The sequence below is a fragment of the Melanerpes formicivorus genome, unplaced genomic scaffold (assembly GCF_026170545.1).
Source record: "Melanerpes formicivorus ecotype bairdi unplaced genomic scaffold, bMelFor1.0.p_v2 SCAF_68, whole genome shotgun sequence".
Lineage (NCBI taxonomy): Eukaryota > Metazoa > Chordata > Aves > Piciformes > Picidae > Melanerpes > Melanerpes formicivorus.
Window position 1 is genome coordinate 1,948,924 of NW_027142420.1, and position 21,371 is coordinate 1,970,294.

The 21,371-nt window shown below is 60.3% G+C and overlaps 1 protein-coding gene across 1 annotated transcript; it reads right to left on the bottom strand.

Annotated features, from left to right (window-relative positions):
- Positions 1–1,058: 1,058 nt before the first annotated feature.
- Positions 1,059–14,262, bottom strand: FAM98B (family with sequence similarity 98 member B). The gene is made up of 8 exons (XM_068162915.1): positions 14,122–14,262; positions 12,679–12,827; positions 11,026–11,160; positions 9,499–9,677; positions 8,757–8,837; positions 7,910–8,026; positions 3,107–3,274; positions 1,059–1,700 (listed from the first exon to the last, which is right to left on the bottom strand). Exons 1-8 carry the CDS (start codon positions 14,184–14,186, stop codon positions 1,323–1,325), a joined length of 1,272 nt encoding a protein of 423 aa, XP_068019016.1. The 5' UTR covers positions 14,187–14,262; the 3' UTR covers positions 1,059–1,322.
- Positions 14,263–21,371: the final 7,109 nt, after the last annotated feature.

Below are 21,371 nucleotides of genomic sequence, written 5' to 3' on the forward strand. Positions count from 1 at the left end.
GCAACAGAAGCCCCAGAGCAGAGCTGGCAAGTTCAGCCTGCAGCTCAACCTACAGCTGCACACTCAGCTGAAGTGCTTCCAGGCTGCCACCAACAGAGCCCCAGGGTGAGCAGAGGCCCTTCCCAAAGCTCTCTGGAGCCTGACCCTGAGCAGTACTCTCCTGAGTGCCTACCTGGCTGGCAGCTCCCTGCTCCACCTCTTGCTCAGGAGTGGCCTCCCAGCAAGGGAAGAGCTCTAAAGACACTGCACAACAGAAACTGTCTTTAACTGACAGCTCCATTTAGCTCTTCTCCACTTGTGCCTGCAGCCACAACTGCATCAAAGCCAACTCCTCAGCAACAGTCTGTGGAGCCAAGGGGCCAAGAGAGGGAGGAGGGGGAGCCAAGAGGCCAAGAGAGAGGGAGGAGGGGAAGCCAAGGGGCCAAGAGGGAGAGAGAAGGGGAAGCCAAGGGGCCAAGAGAGAGGGAGGGAAGGCAAGGGAGAAGAGGAAGGGAAGCAGCTGAGCTTACTTGCCCTTTGTGTCTCCAGGCTGATTCAGGGGGAGCACAGAGCTGAGCTGTCACCAGAGGAGGTGGCTGCAGGAGGCTCCTGCCCAGCCTGACTTGTACACTTGATGAAACACCACCCAGGAGGGCACTGGCTGGAAGGACAAGCTCTGAGCTCACCACTGCTCTGAGTTCACAGCACACAGTCTGACCTGAGGGGGTGAGCTCCTGGAGAGGCCTAGCTCAGCCATGTCACTTCTTAGGTGAAGCTCTGCAGGAGCAACAAAACCTAACTGAGTGACTTGGCCCAAAGCCTCAAAGGGTTGACCATCACAGCCTGCTCACAGCTCCCCCAGGGGAGCTGGGAGAGGGGGGCTGGGAGAGGGGGGCTGGGAGAGGGGAAGCCTGAGAGCAGCATTCCAGAGCATGGCACAGCATTGTTCCCCAGGCAGCTCTTGGTCCTGCCCTGTCCTGGTTCCTTGCCCCCTGGCCAGGGCATGCTGGAGCAGAGGGAAGGGCCTGCAGCAGGCAGGCCCTGGGAGGCCTGAGCAATGAGGAGCTGGGAGCTGGGGCTTGGTTGAGAAAGGGCTTTTTATTGGAGCACTTTTCTGAGGGGCCTCTTAAATAAAACTGCACATCAAACCCCCCAGACAGGAGCAGGAGGAAGAGAAACCACCCAGGGGCTGCACATCTGAGTAGAAAAGTTGGGCTGAGGGGGTCAGGGACAGCATTTGGTCTACTGCAAGGATCTAAAGCCAGGTGAGCAGGACCTAACCTCCTGACCCAGCCAACACCACCACTGACTCTGCCACTTGCTCTGCTGGTATCTACAGTGGGTTAGTATCTCCTGTAGCCTCCTCCTCCCCCTCCCCTTCCCCCATATGGATCACCATAGCCTCCTCTGCCCCCATACCCTCCCCCCCTGCCCCCATAATCCCCCCTGCCCCCTTGGAAGTTCCCCCCACCTCTTCCACCTCCTCTGAAGCCCCCACCTCCAAACCCACCCCCACCTCCAAACCCTCCTCCACCTCCAAACCCACCCCCACCTCCTCCTCCTCTCCCCCCTCCACCTCCCCAGCTGCCCCTTCCTCCACCCCCTCCCCAGCCACCTCTTCCACCACCTTCTTGTCTCTTCTGCCAGGGAGGCATTTCAGGAGGGGGGGGTTCAATCTCTGTGGGCCTGCCCCCACGGTCAGGCACTCTGCCCATCAGCACCTGCATGGAGGAGGAGATGTTCAGCTTCACAGCAAGGGGAGGGGCAGGGGGCTCTCCCCCCATCCACAGACATGCTGCCTGCTCTGCACAGCAAGGGGGGGGCCCTGGGGTGGAACAGAAGCTCCTTCCTGTCCCTGTAAGCTGCCACAACACAGCAGACCTCAGAGGGGTCTCACTGCAGCCCAGAAGGCAAATCACAGCCTGGGCTGCAGGGAGAGAAGCAGAGCCAGCAGGGCCAGGGAGGGGATTCTGCCCCTCTGCTCCACTCTGCTGAGACCACAGCTGGAGCTCTGGGGCCAGTGCTGGAGCCCCTAGGGACAGGAAGGGTCTGGAGGTGCTGGAAGGTGTCCAGAGAAGGGCCAGGAGGAGGAGCAGAGGGCTGGAGCTGCTCTGCTGTGAGGACAGACTGAGGGAGTTGGGGCTGTTCAGTCTGGAGAAGAGAAGGCTCTGAGGAGACCTCATTGTGGCCTTCCAGGATCTGCAGGGGGCTGCAAGAAAGCTGGGGAGGAACTTTTGAGGGTGTCAGGGAGGGATAGGACTGGGGGGGATGGAGCAAAAGTACAAGTGGGGAGATTGAGATTGGCTGTCAGGAAGAAGTTGCTCCCCATGAGGGTGGTGAGAGCCTGGCACAGGCTGCCCAGGGAGGTGGTGGAAGCCTCCTGCCTGGAGGTGTTTGCAGCCAGGCTGGATGTGGCTGTGAGCAACCTGCTGTGGTGTGAGGTGTCCCTGCCCATGGCAGGGGGTTGGAGCTGGCTGAGCCTTGAGGTCCCTTCCAGCCCTGCCAGCTCTGTGGTTCTGTCATTCTCCAGGCTAAACACCCCCAGGGCTCTCAGTCTCTCTTCCTAGCAGAGTTGTTCTTCCCCATGAGGTCCAACAGAGAGCCATGAGGATGAAGAACTTCTTCCTAGCATCCAGTCTCAATCTCCCCACTTCTAGTTCTGCTCCATCCCCCCCAGTCCTATCCCTCCCTGGCACCCTCAGAAGTCCCTCCCCAGCTTTCTTGCAGCCCTCTGCAGACACTGGAAGGCCACAAGAGAAGGCTGAGAGGGGATCTGATCAGTGGCTATCAATGGTGGGGGTCAGGATGAAGGTGCCAGGCTCTGTTTGCTGGTGCCCAGTGACAGCCCAAGGAACAGCAGGGACAAGCTGGAAGCCAGGAGGCTGCAGAGGAGACACTGCTGTGTGGTGAGGGTGGCAGAGCCTGGAGCAGGCTGCCCAGAGAGGTTGTGGAGTCTCCTTCTCTGGAGCCTTTCCAACCCCACCTGGATGCCTTCCTGTGCAGCCTGCCCTGGGTGCTGCTGCTCTGGCAGGGGTTGGGCTGGCTGCTCTCTGGAGCTCCCTTCAGCCCCTGCCAGGCCTCTGTTGTGACTGCAGGGGTGCACTCACCCCAGGAAGCTGCAGCATACCTTGTTGATGGCACAGGCTGTGTGCTCCCTCGTTGAGCCACTGCTGGTTCTGATGATCTTGGAGAGGTCCTCCCTGGCAGCCAGCAGGTGTGCCAGGGTGACAGAGGACCTTGGGGAGAGGGCATGGCGCCTGGGCTGGTAGATCCTGGCTATGTCATCTGTTCTGACCTGCAGGGGGAGACCCAGCACAGCTCAGCTGCTGCTGCCCTCACCCAGCACAGCTCAGCTGCTGCTGCTGCCCTCACCCAGCACAGCTCAGCTGCTGCTGCCCTCACCCAGCACAGCTCAGCTGCTGCTGCCCTCACCCAGCACAGCTCAGCTGCTGCTGCTGCCCTCACCCAGCACAGCTCAGCTGCTGCTGCTGCTGCCCTCACCCAGCACAGCTCAGCTGCTGCTGCTGCCCTCACCCAGCACAGCTCAGCTGCTGCTGCTGCCCTCACCCAGCACAGCTCAGCTGCTGCTGCTGCTGCCCTCACCCAGCACAGCTCAGCTGCTGCTGCTGCCCTCACCCAGCACAGCTCAGCTGCTGCTGCTGCCCTCACCCAGCACAGCTCAGCTGCTGCTGCCCTCACCCAGCACAGCTCAGCTGCTGCTGCTGCCCTCACCCAGCACAGCTCAGCTGCGGCTGCCCTCACCCAGCACAGCTCAGCTGCTGCTATCCTCACCCAGCACAGCTCAGCTGCTGCTGCTGCCCTCACCCAGCACAGCTCAGCTGCTGCTGCTGCCCTCACCCAGCACAGCTCAGCTGCTGCTGCCCTCACCCAGCACAGCTCAGCTGCTGCTGCCCTCACCCAGCACAGCTCAGCTGCTGCTGCTGCCCTCACCCAGCACAGCTCAGCTGCTGCTGCCCTCACCCAGCACAGCTCAGCTGCCAGGCACCAGCCCCCAGCTCAGCTGCTGCTGCTGCCCTCACCCAGCACAGCTCAGCTGCTGCTGCTGCCCTCACCCAGCACAGCTCAGCTGCCCTCACCCAGCACAGCTCAGCTGCTGCTGCTGCCCTCACCCAGCACAGCTCAGCTGCTGCTGCCCTCACCCAGCACAGCTCAGCTGCTGCTGCTGCCCTCACCCAGCACAGCTCAGCTGCTGCTGCTGCCCTCACCCAGCACAGCTCAGCTGCTGCTGCTGCCCTCACCCAGCACAGCTCAGCTGCTGCTGCCCTCACCCAGCACAGCTCAGCTGCTGCTGCTGCCCTCACCCAGCACAGCTCAGCTGCTGCTGCTGCTGCCCTCACCCAGCACAGCTCAGCTGCTGCTGCTGCTGCCCTCACCCAGCACAGCTCAGCTGCTGCTGCTGCCCTCACCCAGCACAGCTCAGCTGCTGCTGCTGCCCTCACCCAGCACAGCTCAGCTGCTGCTGCTGCCCTCACCCAGCACAGCTCAGCTGCTGCTGCTGCCCTCACCCAGCACAGCTCAGCTGCTGCTGCTGCCCTCACCCAGCACAGCTCAGCTGCTGCTGCTGCTGCCCTCACCCAGCACAGCTCAGCTGCTGCTGCTGCCCTCACCCAGCACAGCTCAGCTGCTGCTGCTGCTGCCCTCACCCAGCACAGCTCAGCTGCTGCTGCTGCCCTCACCCAGCACAGCTCAGCTGCTGCTGCCCTCACCCAGCACAGCTCAGCTGCTGCTATCCTCACCCAGCACAGCTCAGCTGCTGCTGCCCTCACCCAGCACAGCTCAGCTGCTGCTGCTGCCCTCACCCAGCACAGCTCAGCTGCTGCTGCCCTCACCCAGCACAGCTCAGCTGCTGCTATCCTCACCCAGCACAGCTCAGCTGCTGCTGCCCTCACCCAGCACAGCTCAGCTGCTGCTGCCCTCACCCAGCACAGCTCAGCTGCTGCTGCTGCCCTCACCCAGCACAGCTCAGCTGCTGCTGCCCTCACCCAGCACAGCTCAGCTGCTGCTGCTGCCCTCACCCAGCACAGCTCAGCTGCTGCTGCTGCCCTCACCCAGCACAGCTCAGCTGCTGCTGCTGCCCTCACCCAGCACAGCTCAGCTGCTGCTGCTGCCCTCACCCAGCACAGCTCAGCTGCCCTCACCCAGCACAGCTCAGCTGCTGCTGCTGCTCTCACCCAGCACAGCTCAGCTGCTGCTGCTGCTGCCCTCACCCAGCACAGCTCAGCTGCTGCTGCTGCCCTCACCCAGCACAGCTCAGCTGCTGCTGCTGCCCTCACCCAGCACAGCTCAGCTGCTGCTGCTGCCCTCACCCAGCACAGCTCAGCTGCTGCCCTCACCCAGCACAGCTCAGCTGCTGCTGCTGCCCTCACCCAGCACAGCTCAGCTGCTGCTGCCCTCACCCAGCACAGCTCAGCTGCTGCTGCTGCTGCCCTCACCCAGCACAGCTCAGCTGCTGCTGCTGCCCTCACCCAGCACAGCTCAGCTGCTGCTGCTGCTGCCCTCACCCAGCACAGCTCAGCTGCCCTCACCCAGCACAGCTCAGCTGCTGCTGCTGCCCTCACCCAGCACAGCTCAGCTGCTGCTGCTGCCCTCACCCAGCACAGCTCAGCTGCTGCTGCTGCCCTCACCCAGCACAGCTCAGCTGCTGCTGCTGCCCTCACCCAGCACAGCTCAGCTGCTGCTGCCCTCACCCAGCACAGCTCAGCTGCTGCTGCTGCCCTCACCCAGCACAGCTCAGCTGCTGCCCTCACCCAGCACAGCTCAGCTGCTGCTGCTGCCCTCACCCAGCACAGCTCAGCTGCTGCTGCTGCTGCCCTCACCCAGCACAGCTCAGCTGCTGCTGCTGCCCTCACCCAGCACAGCTCAGCTGCTGCTGCTGCTGCCCCTCACCCAGCACAGCTCAGCTGCTGCTGCTGCCCTCACCCAGCACAGCTCAGCTGCTGCTGCTGCCCTCACCCAGCACAGCTCAGCTGCTGCCCTCACCCAGCACAGCTCAGCTGCTGCTGCTGCTGCCCTCACCCAGCACAGCTCAGCTGCTGCTGCTGCCCTCACCCAGCACAGCTCAGCTGCTGCTGCTGCCCTCACCCAGCACAGCTCAGCTGCTGCTGCTGCTGCCCTCACCCAGCACAGCTCAGCTGCTGCTGCCCTCACCCAGCACAGCTCAGCTGCTGCTGCTGCTGCCCTCACCCAGCACAGCTCAGCTGCTGCTGCCCTCACCCAGCACAGCTCAGCTGCTGCTGCCCTCACCCAGCACAGCTCAGCTGCCCTCACCCAGCACAGCTCAGCTGCTGCTGCTGCCCTCACCCAGCACAGCTCAGCTGCTGCTGCCCTCACCCAGCACAGCTCAGCTGCTGCTGCCCTCACCCAGCACAGCTCAGCTGCTGCTGCCCTCACCCAGCACAGCTCAGCTGCTGCTGCTGCTGCCCTCACCCAGCACAGCTCAGCTGCTGCTGCTGCCCTCACCCAGCACAGCTCAGCTGCTGCTGCTGCCCTCACCCAGCACAGCTCAGCTGCTGCTGCCCTCACCCAGCACAGCTCAGCTGCTGCTGCTGCCCTCACCCAGCACAGCTCAGCTGCTGCTGCCCTCACCCAGCACAGCTCAGCTGCTGCTGCTGCCCTCACCCAGCACAGCTCAGCTGCTGCTGCTGCCCTCACCCAGCACAGCTCAGCTGCTGCTGCCCCTCACCCAGCACAGCTCAGCTGCTGCTGCCCTCACCCAGCACAGCTCAGCTGCTGCTGCTGCCCTCACCCAGCACAGCTCAGCTGCTGCTGCCCTCACCCAGCACAGCTCAGCTGCTGCTGCTGCCCTCACCCAGCACAGCTCAGCTGCTGCTGCTGCCCTCACCCAGCACAGCTCAGCTGCTGCTGCTGCCCTCACCCAGCACAGCTCAGCTGCTGCTGCCCTCACCCAGCACAGCTCAGCTGCTGCTGCTGCCCTCACCCAGCACAGCTCAGCTGCTGCTGCCCTCACCCAGCACAGCTCAGCTGCTGCTGCTGCCCCTCACCCAGCACAGCTCAGCTGCTGCTGCTGCCCTCACCCAGCACAGCTCAGCTGCTGCTGCTGCCCTCACCCAGCACAGCTCAGCTGCTGCTGCTGCCCTCACCCAGCACAGCTCAGCTGCTGCTGCTGCCCTCACCCAGCACAGCTCAGCTGCTGCTGCCCTCACCCAGCACAGCTCAGCTGCCAGGCACCAGCCCCCAGCTCAGCTGCTGCTGCTGCCCTCACCCAGCTCAGCTGCTGCTGCTGCCCTCACCCAGCCTCCCTCTCAGCAGTGTCTCAAACATCTAAGGTGGGCTCACACAACACAGTGCCAGCTGTCCCCACTTCCCTGCCCTTGGATGGAGCTGCTCCCCAAGGCACTCACAGCAGGGACCACCCAGTGCCAGCTCTCCTGCACAGGCAGGGACCCCCCTCCCCCACACCAGATTGCCCCAGGCCTCAGCCACCCTGGCCTTGAGCACCCCCAGGGAGGGGGCAGCCACAGCTCCCCTGGGCAGCCTGAATTTCCTCCTCATCTGCAGTGCCAGCCTGCCCTCCCCAGGCCTCACTGCAGTCCCTCTCCTCCTGTCACTACAGGCCCCTGGCACATGGCCCTGCCCAGCTTTCTTGTGGGCCCCCTTCAGGCACTGCAAGGCCACTCTAAGGCCTGCCTGGGGCCTTCTCTTCAGGCTGTACAGCCCAAGCTCTCACAGGCTGTCCTCCATGGACTGGCCACTGGGATGTGCTGCCCAGGGAGGTGGTGGAGTCCCCACCCCTGGGGCTGCTTAGGAAGAGCCTGGCTGAGGCCCTGGGTGCCACGGCTGAGCTGATCAGATGGTGCTGGGTGCTGGGTCGGACTGGCTGAGCTCTGAGGTCTGCTCCAGCCTGCTCAGCTCAGTTCTGTGCCACTGTGGATGCCCCAGCCCAGCTGACCTTGGCTCTGTCAGACCAGCCAAAGGACTGCACGGTCACATCCAGCCTCTTGACCAGCATCCTCCGCCGGCACTCGTACTCGCTGCGCAGGGCCTCGTTGATCCTCTCCAGCCTTGCCTGCAGGGTCACACCACAGCAGGCAGTTAACACAGGCCCAGCACTCCCCCTGCAGGGTCACTGAGGTCAGGCTGAAGTTAGCCCCAGCCAGCAGTTAAGGGCTCTGCCCCCTTGTGCAGGCTGGGGTGCACCTCGGCAGGGGCACAAACGCTGTGGGAGCCAGGGAGAGGCTGGGGAGCCCCAGGGCTGCTCTGGGAGGCTCTGAGCAGCACTGCAAGTGTGCAGCACTTCAGTTTGGGGTCACAGACTGGCTCAGGCTGAAGGGAGCTCAGGGTTCAGCTGCCCCAACCTCCCCTCCATGCCCAGGGACACCTCTCAGCTACACTCAGCTGCTCAAGGCCTCATCCAGCCTGGCCTTCAGCACCCCCAGGCAGGAGGCAGCCACAGCCTCCCTGGGCAGCCTGGGCCAGAGTCTCAGCAGCCTCCTGCTGAAGAACTTCTTCCTCAGCTCCACTCTGACCCTGCTCTGCCTCAGCTTCAAACCATTCCCCCTTGGCCTGTCTCTAGACCCCCTGATGGAAAGTCCCTCTGCAGCCTTCCTGCAGGATCCCTTCAGCTCCTGGCAGCAGCTCTGAGGTGCCCCTGGAGCCTTCTCCTCTGCAGGCTGCACAGCCCCAGCTCCCTCACAGCAGCTGTGCAGTGACCATGGCCACAGGCAGCTGCATCACTGCTCTGCTCCCTCCAGTGCAATCCAAAGGGGAAAAAGAAGAGGCCTGGAGAGAGTTCTCACCACTTGCTCTGAGCTCAGAGGTGTTGTGAGCAGTGACTTCCCCAGGTGGCTACTCTGGACTTTGGAGAGGATGTCTTTGATCTGCAGAGAAACAACACAAGTGAGAGTCAGATTCATTTCAGCTCAGTCTGCTGCTGCTCTGATCCACTGCAGCACATCACTCCACCTGCTGGCAGGCAGCTCTCCTCCTCTGCAGGCTGCACAGCCCCAGCTCCCTCAGCCTGTGCTCACAGCAGAGCTGCTCCAGCCCTGGCAGCATCTTTGTGGCCTCCTCTGGACTCTCTCCAGCAGCTCTGAGTCCTTCTGCTGCTGGGGACAGCAGAGCTGGAGGCAGGATTGGAGGTGAGGTCTGAGCAGAGCCCAGGGGCAGGATCCCCTCTGCTGCCCTGCTGCCCACACTGCTCTGGCTGCAGCCCAGCACACAGCTGCCTGAGGGCTGCAGGAGGCACTGCTGGCTCCTGGGGAGCTGCTCAGCTCTTGTCCCATGGGGCTGCTACAGCTCAGAATGCCAGGCCCCAAACTTCAGAGTATCACAGAACCAGTCAGGGCTGGAGGGGACCACAAGGATCACCCAGCTCCAACCCCCTGCCATGGGCAGGGACACCCACACTAGATCAGCCTGGCCAGAGCCTCAGCCAGCCTGGGCTCAAACACCTCCAGGGCTGGGCCCAGCTGAGCTTCAGCTGAATGCTTTCAGAGCTCATGCCTACAGCTCACTGGCAGAACACATCCCAGCTCTCACCTTTTGCTCCACATGGGTTAACAGGAGAGGAACATCAGAAGCTGAGAGGTTTGGCAGGCCCAGAGCACCACAGATGGCTTGAAGCTCCTGGGAAATCTCACTGTGCTTTTCCAAGTGGGAGCCCTTCAGTGCCTTGCTGTGCAGGATCTTCAGAGCCTGAAGCTCTGTGCTGAGGAACACTGGGGAGAGGAGTGCCCCAGAGGCACTCTGAGACACAAGCACCTCCCAGCCCCAGGCACACACACCACTCCAGTTACAGCCAGGCATTCCAGGAGGGAGGCTCTTTGCAGTTCCCTGACTGAGGCAGCCCAGCTCACCTCTGCCCCCAGCCCCTGGGCTAGTCTCATCTGTCCCTCTGGCTCCTGCTGCTGCTCCTTTGTCCAAGCCCAGCCTAAACCTCACACTTCCCTTCCTGCCTCCAGCACCTTCTCCTAGGCTGCCCAGAAACCTCTCAGGGACAGAGGGAATCCCAGACTCACAGAATGCTTTGGGCTGGAAGGGTCCTTGAAGATCAGCCAGGCCCAACCCCTGCCATGGGCAGGGACACCTCCCACCAGCCCAACCTGCTCAAGGCTTCACCTGACCTGGCCTTGGACAGCTCCAGGCAGGAGGCAGCCACAGCCTCCCTGGGCAGCCTGTGCCAGTCTCAGCAGCCTCACTGCCAAGGTTTCCTTCCTAAGACCCAGTGTAAGTCTCCCCTCCTCCAGCTTCAACTCATTCCCTCTGATCCTGTCACTAGCAGCCCTGGCACAGCAGCCCTCCCCAGCCCTCTGCTGGTCTCCTCTGCCCTCTGCCCCTGGCAGGCTGCCCCTCTGTGCCCACCCAGCTCACAGACAGCAGAGGCTCTGCTGCTAGCAGACAGGTCTCAGTTTCAGCTGAGCTGCAGCTGGAGCACAGAAAGCATCAGAAGGCCTCAGCAGGTTGAGCCACACTTGCAGCACACAGAATTAACCAGGCTGGAGAAGACCTCAGAGCTCATCCAGGCCAACCCAGCACCCAGCACCATCTGATCAGCTCAACCATGGCACCCAGGGCCTCAGCCAGGCTCTTCCTAAACACCTCCAGGGATGGGGACTCCACCACCTCCCTGGGCAGCACATCCCAATGGCCAATCTCTCTTGCTGGGAGGAATTTCTTCCTCACCTCCATCCTGAACCTCCCCTGGCACAGCTTGAGACTGTGTCCTCTTGTTCTGGTGCTGGGTGCCTGGGAGAAGAGACCAACCCCCAGCTGGCTACAGCCTCCCTTCAGGCAGCTGTAGATGGCAAGAAGCTCTCCCCTGAGCCTCCTCCTCTCCAGCTAACCCTCCCCAGCTCCCCCAGGCTGTGCTCCAGGCCCCTCCCTCAGGGCTGCTGCCCCTCACAAAGACATTTCAGTTTCTGCTCCAAGAGTTTCCTGCTTCCCACTTCTGCCCAAGGGAGCTGGTGGCTGCCCAGCCAGGCTGCCCTGCTGCACACAGGATGGCCACAGGGAACTGCTTCAGGCACACAGTGATCCTGGCAGCCCTGCAGGCAGACCCCAACTTACAGAGGAGTTTAAGGCAATCTCCTTTCTCTCTCAATCTGTCCTTGATGTCTCCAGAGGTCAGGGATGAGTAGGGGCAGGCCATTTCCCTCAGGAAGCTGCTGACCTCCAGCTGGAAGCTCTCTATGTCCTTGCCACCTGTGGGAGCACAGAAATGCAGAGCCAGAGGCTGCTGGCAGGGAGACCAAGCTGCAGCCTCACTGTCTCAGCTTGCACACTTGAACTGCAGGCTCCACCAGCCCACACCAAGCAGCCCCCACAGTGACCTTCATTCTGCTCACAACAGTCCCAGCTACAAGCAGACAAGAGGTTAATAGCCACAGAGCACTGTGCCCATGCTGTGAAGGGGAAGCTGAGCTACAGCACTCCTGGAATGCAAAGGGACATCACCAGAAGCTTCACTGCTTAGCACAGCCTGGCCCAGGCTGGAAGGGAGCTCAGAGCTCAGCTCCAACCTCCCCTCCGTGCCCAGGGACACCTCTCAGCTACACTCAGCTGCTCAAGGCCTCATCCAGCCTGGCCTTCAGCACCCCCAGGCAGGAGGCAGCCACAGCCTCCCTGGGCAGCCTGGGCCAGAGTCTCAGCAGCCTCCTGCTGAAGAGCTTCTTCCTCAGCTCCACTCTGACCCTGCTCTGCCTCAGCTTCAAACCATTCCCCCTTGGCCTGTCTCTAGACCCCCTGATGGAAAGTCCCTCTGCAGCCTTCCTGCAGGATCCCTTCAGCTACTGGCAGCAGCTCTGAGGTCCCCCTGGAGCCTTCTCCTCTGCAGGCTGCACAGCCCCAGCTCCCTCAGCCTGTGCTCACAGCAGAGCTGCTCCAGCCCTTGGAGCATCTTTGTGGCCTCCTCTGGACTCTCTCCAGCAGCTCTGTGTCCTTCTCCTGCTGGGGACAGCAGAGCTGGAGGCAGGATTGGAGGTGAGGTCTGAGCAGAGCAGAGCCCAGGGGCAGAATCCCCTCTGCTGCCCTGCTGCCCACACTGCTCTGGCTGCAGCCCAGCACACAGCTGCCTCTGGGCTGCAGGAGGCACTGCTGGCTCCTGGGGAGCTGCTCAGCACCCAGCACCCCCAAGGCTCTTCCTGCAGAGCTGCTCCCATCCCACTCTGCAGCCAGCCTGGCTGTGTGCCTGGGGCTGGCCTGGCCCAGCTGCCACCCAGCAGCACATCCATGTGACAAAGCTGCTGCTGAAGCAGCCCCAGGGCTCAGCAGCTGCATCCTTCCAGTGCCTTAGGTTACTCTTACAATCATTTTGTTCAGTGAAAGCATCCAGGAGATAAAATCTCCCCCAGGCTCCAGACCTCAGCAGGGGAATGGTGTGCCCAGGCACAGTGCTGGCTGCAGCCCAGGCACCAGCAGCTGAGCCCTCAAGGGATGGTCAGATGCAGCAGCCACTCCCAGGGGGTACAGAGATACTTTCTCTGTTTATGTGGATCTAAAACCCCCAAACACCTCCAGTTTTTCATCCTTCCTGTTGAAGGACTCCTCAGAAGGCAAGGCCTGAATCCCAGAGCCACATCCCTGCAAACAGCAGCCTGAGCTTGGCCACCTGGCAGCTCCCTTCCAAACTTCACCCCTGCCACTTCACTGCTGGCTGCACAGCACCAGGCTGGGGCCCCTGAGCAGAGCCCAGGCAGCTCTAAGAGCCTGCCTCCCACATACCATCTGCTGGAGTGATGCTCTCTTCCATGTCACAAAGAGACTTAATTTGGGAGCCCAACCAGACACAGAGCTCAAGGAATTCTGGGGATGACAACCCATCCTCTGCTGCTTTGCTCAAGGCTTCCTCCTCCAGCAGGGGTCCTGTGTACCTGCCACAGAGAGAGAGAGAAGTCAGCCAGGGGCAGCACACTGAAGGGAAGCTCTGCTTGTGTGAAAGCATTTCACTATTGGCTCAGGGCAGCCCCAGGCACTGACCCAGGCTGGGCAGGGACTGGCTGGAGAGAGCCCTGAGAAAAGACCTGGGGGAGGAGAAGCTCAACAGGAGCCAGCAGTGAGCACTTGCAGCCCAGAGAGCCAAGCAGAGCCTGGGCTGCAGCAAGAGAAGCAGAGCCAGCAGGCCCAGGGAGGGGATTCTGCCCCTCTGCTCCACTCTGCTGAGACCACAGCTGGAGCTCTGGGGCCAGTGCTGGAGCCCCTGGGACAGGAAGGGTCTGGAGGTGCTGGAAGGTGTCCAGAGAAGGGCCAGGAGGAGGAGCAGAGGGCTGGAGCTGCTCTGCTGTGAGGACAGACTGAGGGAGCTGGGGTTGTGCAGGCTGGAGAGGAGAAGGCTCCTGGGGAGGGACTTTTGAAGGTGTCAGGGAGTGATAGGACTGGGGGGAATGGAGCAAAACTAGAAATGGGGAGATTGAGATTGGCTGTGAGGAAGAAGTTGTTGCCCAGGAGGGTGGTGAGAGCCTGGCACAGGTTGCCCAGGGAGGTGGTGGAAGCCTCCTGCCTGGAGGTGTTTGCAGCCAGGCTGGATGTGGCTGTGAGCAACCTGCTGTGGTGTGAGGTGTCCCTGCCCATGGCAGGGGGTTGATCCTCACATCCCATCTCAATCTGCTCTGCTCTCATGTCAAACCATTGTCCCTGCTCCTGTCCCTGCAGGCCTTTGGGAACAGTCCCTCTGCAGCCTTCCTGTAGCCCCTCAGGCCCTGGCAGGCTGCTGTGAGGTCTGCCTGGAGCCTTCTCCTCTGCAGGCTGAACACCCCCAGCTCTCCTTGCCGTCCTGAAGCAGTCTGTGTAGCACAGCACATCACATCACTCCAGGGCCGAGGCTTCCCCTCCTCCCCGGGCAGCCTGTGCCAGGCTCCCACCAGCGGATCAGGACCTGAGCGCCGCCGCTGGTGCCCGGGGCCGCCGGCCCGCCGCCTTTCCTTCCTCCCTCTTCCCCTCTCTACCGGCAGGGCAGCCCAGCGCCGGCGCCATGATCCCGCTGCCCGCGGAGGGAAGAGGCCCAGCCGCGGCCGCCGGGCCCGCCGCGACCCTCCGCCGCCGCCCCCCGGCTCCGCGCTCTGCGCTGCGCTCCCTGCTCCCCGTGCTGCGCCCGGCCGCGCCGCGCCGAGCCGAGCCGAGCCGCGCCGCGCGAGGCCGGGGGCGTGCCGGGGGCGCCGCCCGCCTTACCCCAGCGCCTCCAGCGCGTCCAGGATGTCGCACTCCATCCCGGGCCCCGCCGCCAGCTCCTTCATGCCGCCGCCGCCGCGCGCGCCCGCGGTGCGCCGCCACAACGGCTCCCCCGCAACCGGCTCCGCGGCGCACCGTTCCGCCCCGCGCACCGCTCCCCCCTGCTCCCCCTGCCCCGCCGCACCGTTCCGCCCCGCGCACCGCTCCCCCCGCTCCCCCGGCCCCGCCGCACCGTTCCGCCCCGCGCACCGCTCCCCCCGCTCCCCCCCGGCCCCGCCGCACCGTTCCGCCCCGCGCACCGCTCCCCCCGCTCCCCCGGCCCTGCCGCACCGTTCCGCCCCGCGCACCGCTCCCCCCGGCCCCGCCGCACCGTTCCGTCCCCCGCTCCCCCCGCTCCCCCCGCTCCCCCCGCCCCGGCTCCGGCGCCGCGGGGCTGCAGGGCGCTGCCGGGGGCAGGAGGTGACCGTGCGGGGATCAGACGCAGCGCTGAGCTCCCGGCGGTGCCGCTCACTGCCCCGGGGGTGATGTCTGTCCCTGCCACCTCCCTGCTCCCTGTGCCTGAGGGGAGGGACAGGCTCTGCCCGGCTGCAGCCTGCAGATGGGGGGCATCCAGAGGAGTGTGGCCAGCAGAGCCAGGGAGGTTCTCCTCCCCCTCTGCTCTGCCCTGCTCAGACCTCACCTGCAATATTGCATCCAGCTCTGGGCTGCCCAGCTCAGGAGGGACAGGGATCTGCTGGAGAGAGGCCAAGGGAGGGCTCCAAGGCTGCTGAAGGGACTGCAGCACTGCCTGGGGAGGAGAGGCTGAGAGCCCTGGGGCTGTTCAGTCTGGAGAGGAGAAGGCTGAGAGGGATCTGATCAATGGCTATCAATAGCTGAGGGCTGGGGGTCAGGAGGCAGGGGACAGGGACAGGCTCTGCTCAGTTGCTCCATGGGATAGGACAAGGGGCAGTGGATGGAAACTGCAGCACAGGAGGTTCCAGCTCAGCATGAGGAGGAACTTCTGCCCTGTGAGGGTGCCAGAGCCCTGGAGCAGGCTGCCCAGAGAGGTTGTGGAGTCTCCCTCTCTGGAGCCTTTCCAAACTCACCTGGATGCATCCCCGTGGACTGGATGATCTCTCAAGGTCCCTTCCAGCCCCTCACATTCTGTGACTCTGTGATTTCAGCAGGCAGCTCTCTCAGCCCCAGAAGACAGAAAGAGCTCCTGCTCACACCACCTGGGCATCACAGACCCCTGCCTGTAACTCAGTTGCCCAAAGCAGCCTGAGGAAGCTTTTAGGAAGGCAAGATCAGCCTCTGAGGTTCTTCCTTCTGTAACCACCCAGGAGACTGCCAGCACCCACAGCTATGCACTGGATGCAGAACTTGTTCCTCACATCCAATCTCAATCTGCTCTGCTCTCATTTCAAACCACTGTCCCTGGTCCTGTCCCTGCCGGCCTTTGGGAACAGTCCCTCTGCAGCCTTCCTGTAGCTCCTCCAGGTCCTGGCAGGCTGCTGTTAAGTCTCCCTGGAGCCTTCTCTTCTCCAGGCTGAAGAAGAGTTGCTTTGTCTTTCTTATACACCGCAGAGAGAGACAAACCCAGATCTGGTGAAGCAGGAGAGGCAGAAGCAATCTGAAGCACTAAGCAGCGCTGAGCAGATGATTGCTGACCGCTAGAGGGGATCACAGGAGCGGAGAAGGAGCTGGATGTACTCCGTCACGAATGCTTTCCTCTAACACGAGCTTGCCTGTTTCTGCTGCTCATAGAACTCAGGGAATCCCAGGTTGGGAGGGACCTCATCCAGTCCAACCTTTCAGGGTAAGGATATAGATTGAAGGAGGATGTGCCAGCACCCTCTCGAGCTGGGCCTTGCAACTGGCTAATGTTGTGTTGTGTGCCCACAGTTTAAAAGCAACTGGCACAAGGCAGCACTTTATGCATGCTGAAGGTGATAGAAGGAGCTTCTCTTCATTGCATTTAAAGCAGATCAACACCAGGTTAAATTAATCCAGGTTAAACCTGCCCAGCTCCCAGCCCTTGGCACTCTTGAAACCCTAAGCAACTCTTGTTTGCTTGGTTAAAAAAGTCATAGAAGCACAGAGCTGGCAGGGCTGGAAGGGAGCTCAAGGCTCAGCCAGCTCCAACCCCCTGCCATGGGCAGGGACACCTCACACCACAGCAGGTTGCTCACAGCCACATCCAGCCTGGCTGCAAACACCTCCAGGCAGGAGGCTTCCACCACCTCCCTGGGCAGCCTGTGCCAGGCTCTCACCACCCTCATGGGGAACAACTTCTTCCTCACAGCCAATCTCAATCTCCCCACTTCTAGTTTTGCTCCATCCCCCCCAGTCCTATCCCTCCCTGACACCCTCAAAAGTCCCTCCCCAGCTTTCTTGCAGCCCCCTTAACCTTAAATCAACATTAAATTGGTTTTAATCCTCCTATAAGCTCCTTTTTTACATCACTGTGGAGTTGGAATGCAAGTCCAAATTGATCTGACTCGAGATGACATCAGGCTTGCACACAAGGCAGGGGGGAGGGATGGGCACACTCATTTCACTGAACCTGAATGGATTTATGCTGGCTGCAGGAACTCTGCCCATCAGCCCAAGGGATGTTCCCAGTTCCAGAGAGACAGAGGCCTGCTGGAGAGAGTCCAACACAGAGCAGTGAGGATGATTGAAGGACTTGAACACCTCTGCTATCAGGAGAGGCTGAGAGCCCTGGGGCTGTTTAGTCTGGAGGAGAGAAGGCTGAGAGGGATCTGATCAATGTCTATCAATGGCTGAGGGCTGGGGGTCAGGATGAAGGTGCCAGGCTCTGTTTGCTGGAACAGAGCAAGGAACACCAGGGACAAGCTGGAACCCAGGAGGCTGCACCTCAACAGGAGGAGACACTGCTGTATGGTGGGGGTGGCAGGGCCTTGGAGCAGTTTTGGTTGATGGGTTGGACACGATGATCTTGAAGGTCTCTTCCAACCTGGTTTGGTTTATTCTAATAAAGGTTTATTCTAATAAAGCAGGCTGCCCAGAGAGGTTGTGGAGTCTCCTTCTCTGAAGCCTTCCAAGGCTCACCTGGATGAGTTCCTGTGTGCCCTGCCCTGGGTCATTCTGCTCTGGCAGAGAGGTTGGACTGGGTGATCTCTGGAGCTCCCTTTCCAACCCCTAACATTCTGTGATTCTTTCTTCTCTTCTGTCCTAAGGAGAGGGTGAGAAGCTGGTTTAGTCTCTGGGTGCTCAGTGAGCATTTGCTTGCAGGAGAGGCTCCTAAGTACTGGTAATACTTTTGTGGACACTATCCCATGATGAATGAGAAGCCTCAGAGCAGCACAACACATTGAGGGAGCAAAATCCACCCCAGAGTCAGGCTGACCTGCAGCAAGGCTGGCCCTTGCTACAGCAAATGTGCAGCCTGGCAGGACAAAGCAGGGAGTTCTCCAAGTTCACATTTCTCCTTCTTTTAAAGCTGAGCTGTGGCCATTGTGCTCTTCAGCCCCCATGGTGTGAATCACTCCAGTGAAGCCTGCAGCATCTACCCTGACACTGCTTCTGACAAGTGCAGTGGTGGGGCTGCACTCTGAGGAGCTTCATGTGTTACACTCCTGCAGTAGCACTCTGCTCCTTATCCCTTCTTTCCCTTGGAAGGTAACTTCGTTCAGCTGGGCTCAAAACTACAGTCAGGAGGAGTGAAAAAGCAAAATCAAAACCCCAAACCCAAAAACAAACCAAACTATAACCAAACCAAACTAAACCAAACCCAAACTATAACCAAACCAAACCAAACCCAAAACCAAACCAAACTATAACCAAACCAAACTAAACCAAAACCAAACTATAACCAAACCAAACCCAAACTATAACCAAACCAAACTAAACCCAAAACCAAACCAAACTATAACCAAACCAAACCAAACCCAAACTATAACCAAACCAAACTAAACCCAAAACCAAACCAAACTATAACCAAACCAAACTAAACCAAACCCAAACTATAACCAAACCAAACCAAACCCAAACCAAACCAAACCAAACACAAACCATAACCAAACCCAACCCATAACCCAACCCAACCCCACCCCAAACCCAAAACAAATCAAACACAAAGCAAACCAAACAAAGCCAAACCCAAACTCAAACCAAACTAAATCAAACCCTAGGTGCTAGGTTGGACTGGATGAGCTCTGAGGCCTCTTCCAACCTGGTCTGGTCTGGTCTATTCCATCCCATTCCATCCCATTCCATTCCATTCCATTCCATTCCATCCCATTCCATCCCATTCCATTCCATTCCATCCCATTCCATTCCATTCCATCCCATCCCATCCCATCCCATCCCATTCCATTCCATTCCATCCCATCCCATCCCATTCCATTCCCTGTCTGAGGCTGGGAGTGTGGTTTGCCTCAGGCTCCCTCTTTGAGGGGGTTCACCTCTGCACTGCTTTTGACACCACTTCTTAATCCTGCTGGGATTCTCCCAGTTAAAAGCCCAGGCCCCAGAATGTGTTTGTAGGAAGTTTGTTTTGCTTTGCCTCCATCTCCTTTCTTTTGGGGGGTGTGAGTGTGCATGTATTCTTCACTAGGAACTCAGCCTTTTGGTTCTCTCTCACCCCCTTCCCCCCCTCTGCTGCTATTCCTTGCAGCACTGTGGGTGGGCAGTGAGGAGGCAGCAAGCATCCCATCGTGTCACTTAGCAACCTGGTGCTCCCAAATAGCAGCCAGCAGTTTCCTCAAGGCCATTTTCCCCCACCAGGAAAAATCCTCACACCCAAGCCCCTGCTGGCAGGGCCCAACTCTTCCAGCACATTCTTTGCCGAGGCTTCCCTTGTGGAGGATCTGATTCCAAAGGCTAACACGATGGCTGAGGGCTCTTAGAAGGCTTCCACTGCATTTGGAGAGGGCTGGGAGCAGCTCTGCCATGAGGAGAGGCTGAGGGAGCTGGGGGTGTTCAGCCTGGAGAGGAAAAGACTCTGGGGGGACCTTAGAGCTGCCTGCCAGTAGCTGAAGGGAGGCTGCAGAGGTGGAGGAGAACCTCCCTGGCTCTGCTGGCCACACTCCTCTGAATGCCCCCCAGGACCCCCTTGGCCTTCTTGGCCCCCAGGGCACATTGCTGTCCCATGCAGAACTTGTTCTCCACCAGCACTCCCAGGTGCTTCTCCCCAGGGCTGCTCTCCAGCAGCTCCCCTCCCAGCCTGTCCTGCTGCAGGTTATTATTGCTTCCAGGGGCAGGACTCTGCTCTCAGCCTTGCTGAACCTCAGCAGGTTCCTCTCTGCCCAGCTCTCAGTCTGTCCAGGTCTCTGTATGGCCTCACAGCCCTCAGCTGTCTCAGCCAAGCCTCCCAGCTTGGTGTCATCAGCAAACTTGCTGAGCAGACTCTGTCTGTCTGTCTGTCCATCCCCTCATCAATGCCATTGCTGAAGGTGTTGAACAGCAGAGCTCAGGATCTGCCCAGCAGCTCCCTGCTTGATGGGGCTGCATCCTGATGCTCTGTCTGCTGTCTGTCCAACAGGTAACTGCACACAGGAAGTATTTGGGCACTGAATGCCCTTTGATGCCTTTCTGTGCTGAGCAGCTCCCTACTCCAGTCATGAGGTCTGTGGTGACAGGTTGGACTCCATGGTCTTTGAGGTCTCTTCCAACCTCAGTGGTACTTAGCTGAGGCAGATGACTGTGTCTGTCAGTGGCTACAGAGGCTCTTGAGGACAAAGCTTCCTGCTCTGAATTTCTCCCACCCAACCCCTTGAGACTCATCTGGCTGCCCACAGCATGGGGACTCTGCCAGCCTTCCTTCCCAGGTTATTGTGAAGATAAGCTGCTGGAGAGGCTGAGCAGTGCAGAGGCAGTGAGGCTGTCAGCTTCCTGCACCTCGTGGAGCAAGGCAACTCCTTGAGCTGGAGGCTTCAGGAGGAGAAAGCACATTTTCCAGCCCAAAATGTTAGCTGAGGTCCTTCCTGTTCACTGCCAAGTGTGGTAAACACCAAGAGATGACCAACTCCAGCATCAAAGGGAAGAGGAACAGCTTGAGGGTTACATGCCAGCTGCCAAAGCCTGTCCTCACTGTGGGGAACCCATCCAGGCTTCCACCCTCCACCTTCAGGGAGCTGCTCCAGACTGAAAGCAGTGTAAGCCAGGGCAGGTTAAAAATACCTGGGCCACAGCTGGCCCTGGAGGAGACCTTCCTCCATGAGAGATGTCTGAGTGCCTGCTGAGGCAGACAGAGTGTCTTGCCCAGAACCATTTTGTATTTGCTTCTTTCCCCCAGCTCTTACAGAGCAGCTGATGACTTCATGGCTCTGAGGGTAAATAGGCTCTGCAGTGAATGCTGCTGCTTCTTCTGCAGCACTGGGGGGGGATGAAGGGAAAGGTTGTGTGCAGTGACACTGGGTGGGAAAAACCAGCAGAGGTAATTAACTGCTGAGAGAGTTAACAGGAAGGCTGCTCACTGGGTCCTGTGGTCTGAGGTGGATGGCAGACAATCAAGCAAACCAAATTAACAGCTTGACACTAACAGCACCAAGCCTCAGCTCCTGGCTGAGCTGGGAGTTCACTTTCATTCCCCTCAGGATGCCCTTGGATGGAGAGGTGACAGCAGAAACACTCAAGCCCCCTGCTGTGGATCACACAAGCATAGAATGGCTCAGGCTGGAAGGGAGCTCAGAGCTCAGCTGCCCCAACCTCCCCTCCATGCCCAGGGACACCTCTCAGCTAGACTCAGCTGCTCAAGGCCTCATCCAGCCTGGCCTTCAGCACCCCCAGGCAGGAGGCAGCCACAGCCTCCCTGGGCAGCCTGGGCCAGAGTCTCAGCAGCCTCCTGCTGAAGAACTTCTTCCTCAGCTCCAGTCTGACCCTGCTCTGCCTCAGCTTCAAACCATTCCCCCTTGGCCTGTCTCTAGACCCCCTGATGGAAAGTCCCTCTGCAGCCTTCCTGCAGGATCCCTTCAGCTCCTGGCAGCAGCTCTGAGGTGCCCCTGGAGCCTTCTCCTCTGCAGGCTGCACAGCCCCAGCTCCCTCAGCCTGTGCTCACAGCAGAGCTGCTCCAGACCCTGGATCATCTTTGTGGCCTCCTCTGGACTCTCTTCAGCAGGTGGTGGAGTCACCATCACTGGAGGTGTTCAGGAGGAGACTTGACAGGATGCTTGGTGCCATGGGGTAGTTGATCAGACAGTGTTGGATGGCAGGTTGGACACGATGATCTTGAAGGTCTCTTCCAACCTGGTCTGGTCTATTCTATTCTATTCTATTCTATTCTATTCTATTCTATTCTATTCTAT

What these genes read in the sequence shown, in the direction of transcription:
- FAM98B (XM_068162915.1), bottom strand. Translation starts at nt 14,186, where the DNA reads ATGAAGGAGCTGGCGGCGGGGCCCGGGATGGAGTGCGACATCCTGGAC. An exon ending in GACGCGCTGGAGGCGCTGGG is followed by an intron (nt 12,828 to 14,121) that starts GTAAGGCGGGCG and finishes TCTCTGTGGCAG; the next exon opens with GTACACAGGACCCCTGCTGG. An exon ending in TAACCCATGTGGAGCAAAAG is followed by an intron (nt 8,838 to 9,498) that starts GTGAGAGCTGGG and finishes GTTTCTCTGCAG; the next exon opens with ATCAAAGACATCCTCTCCAA.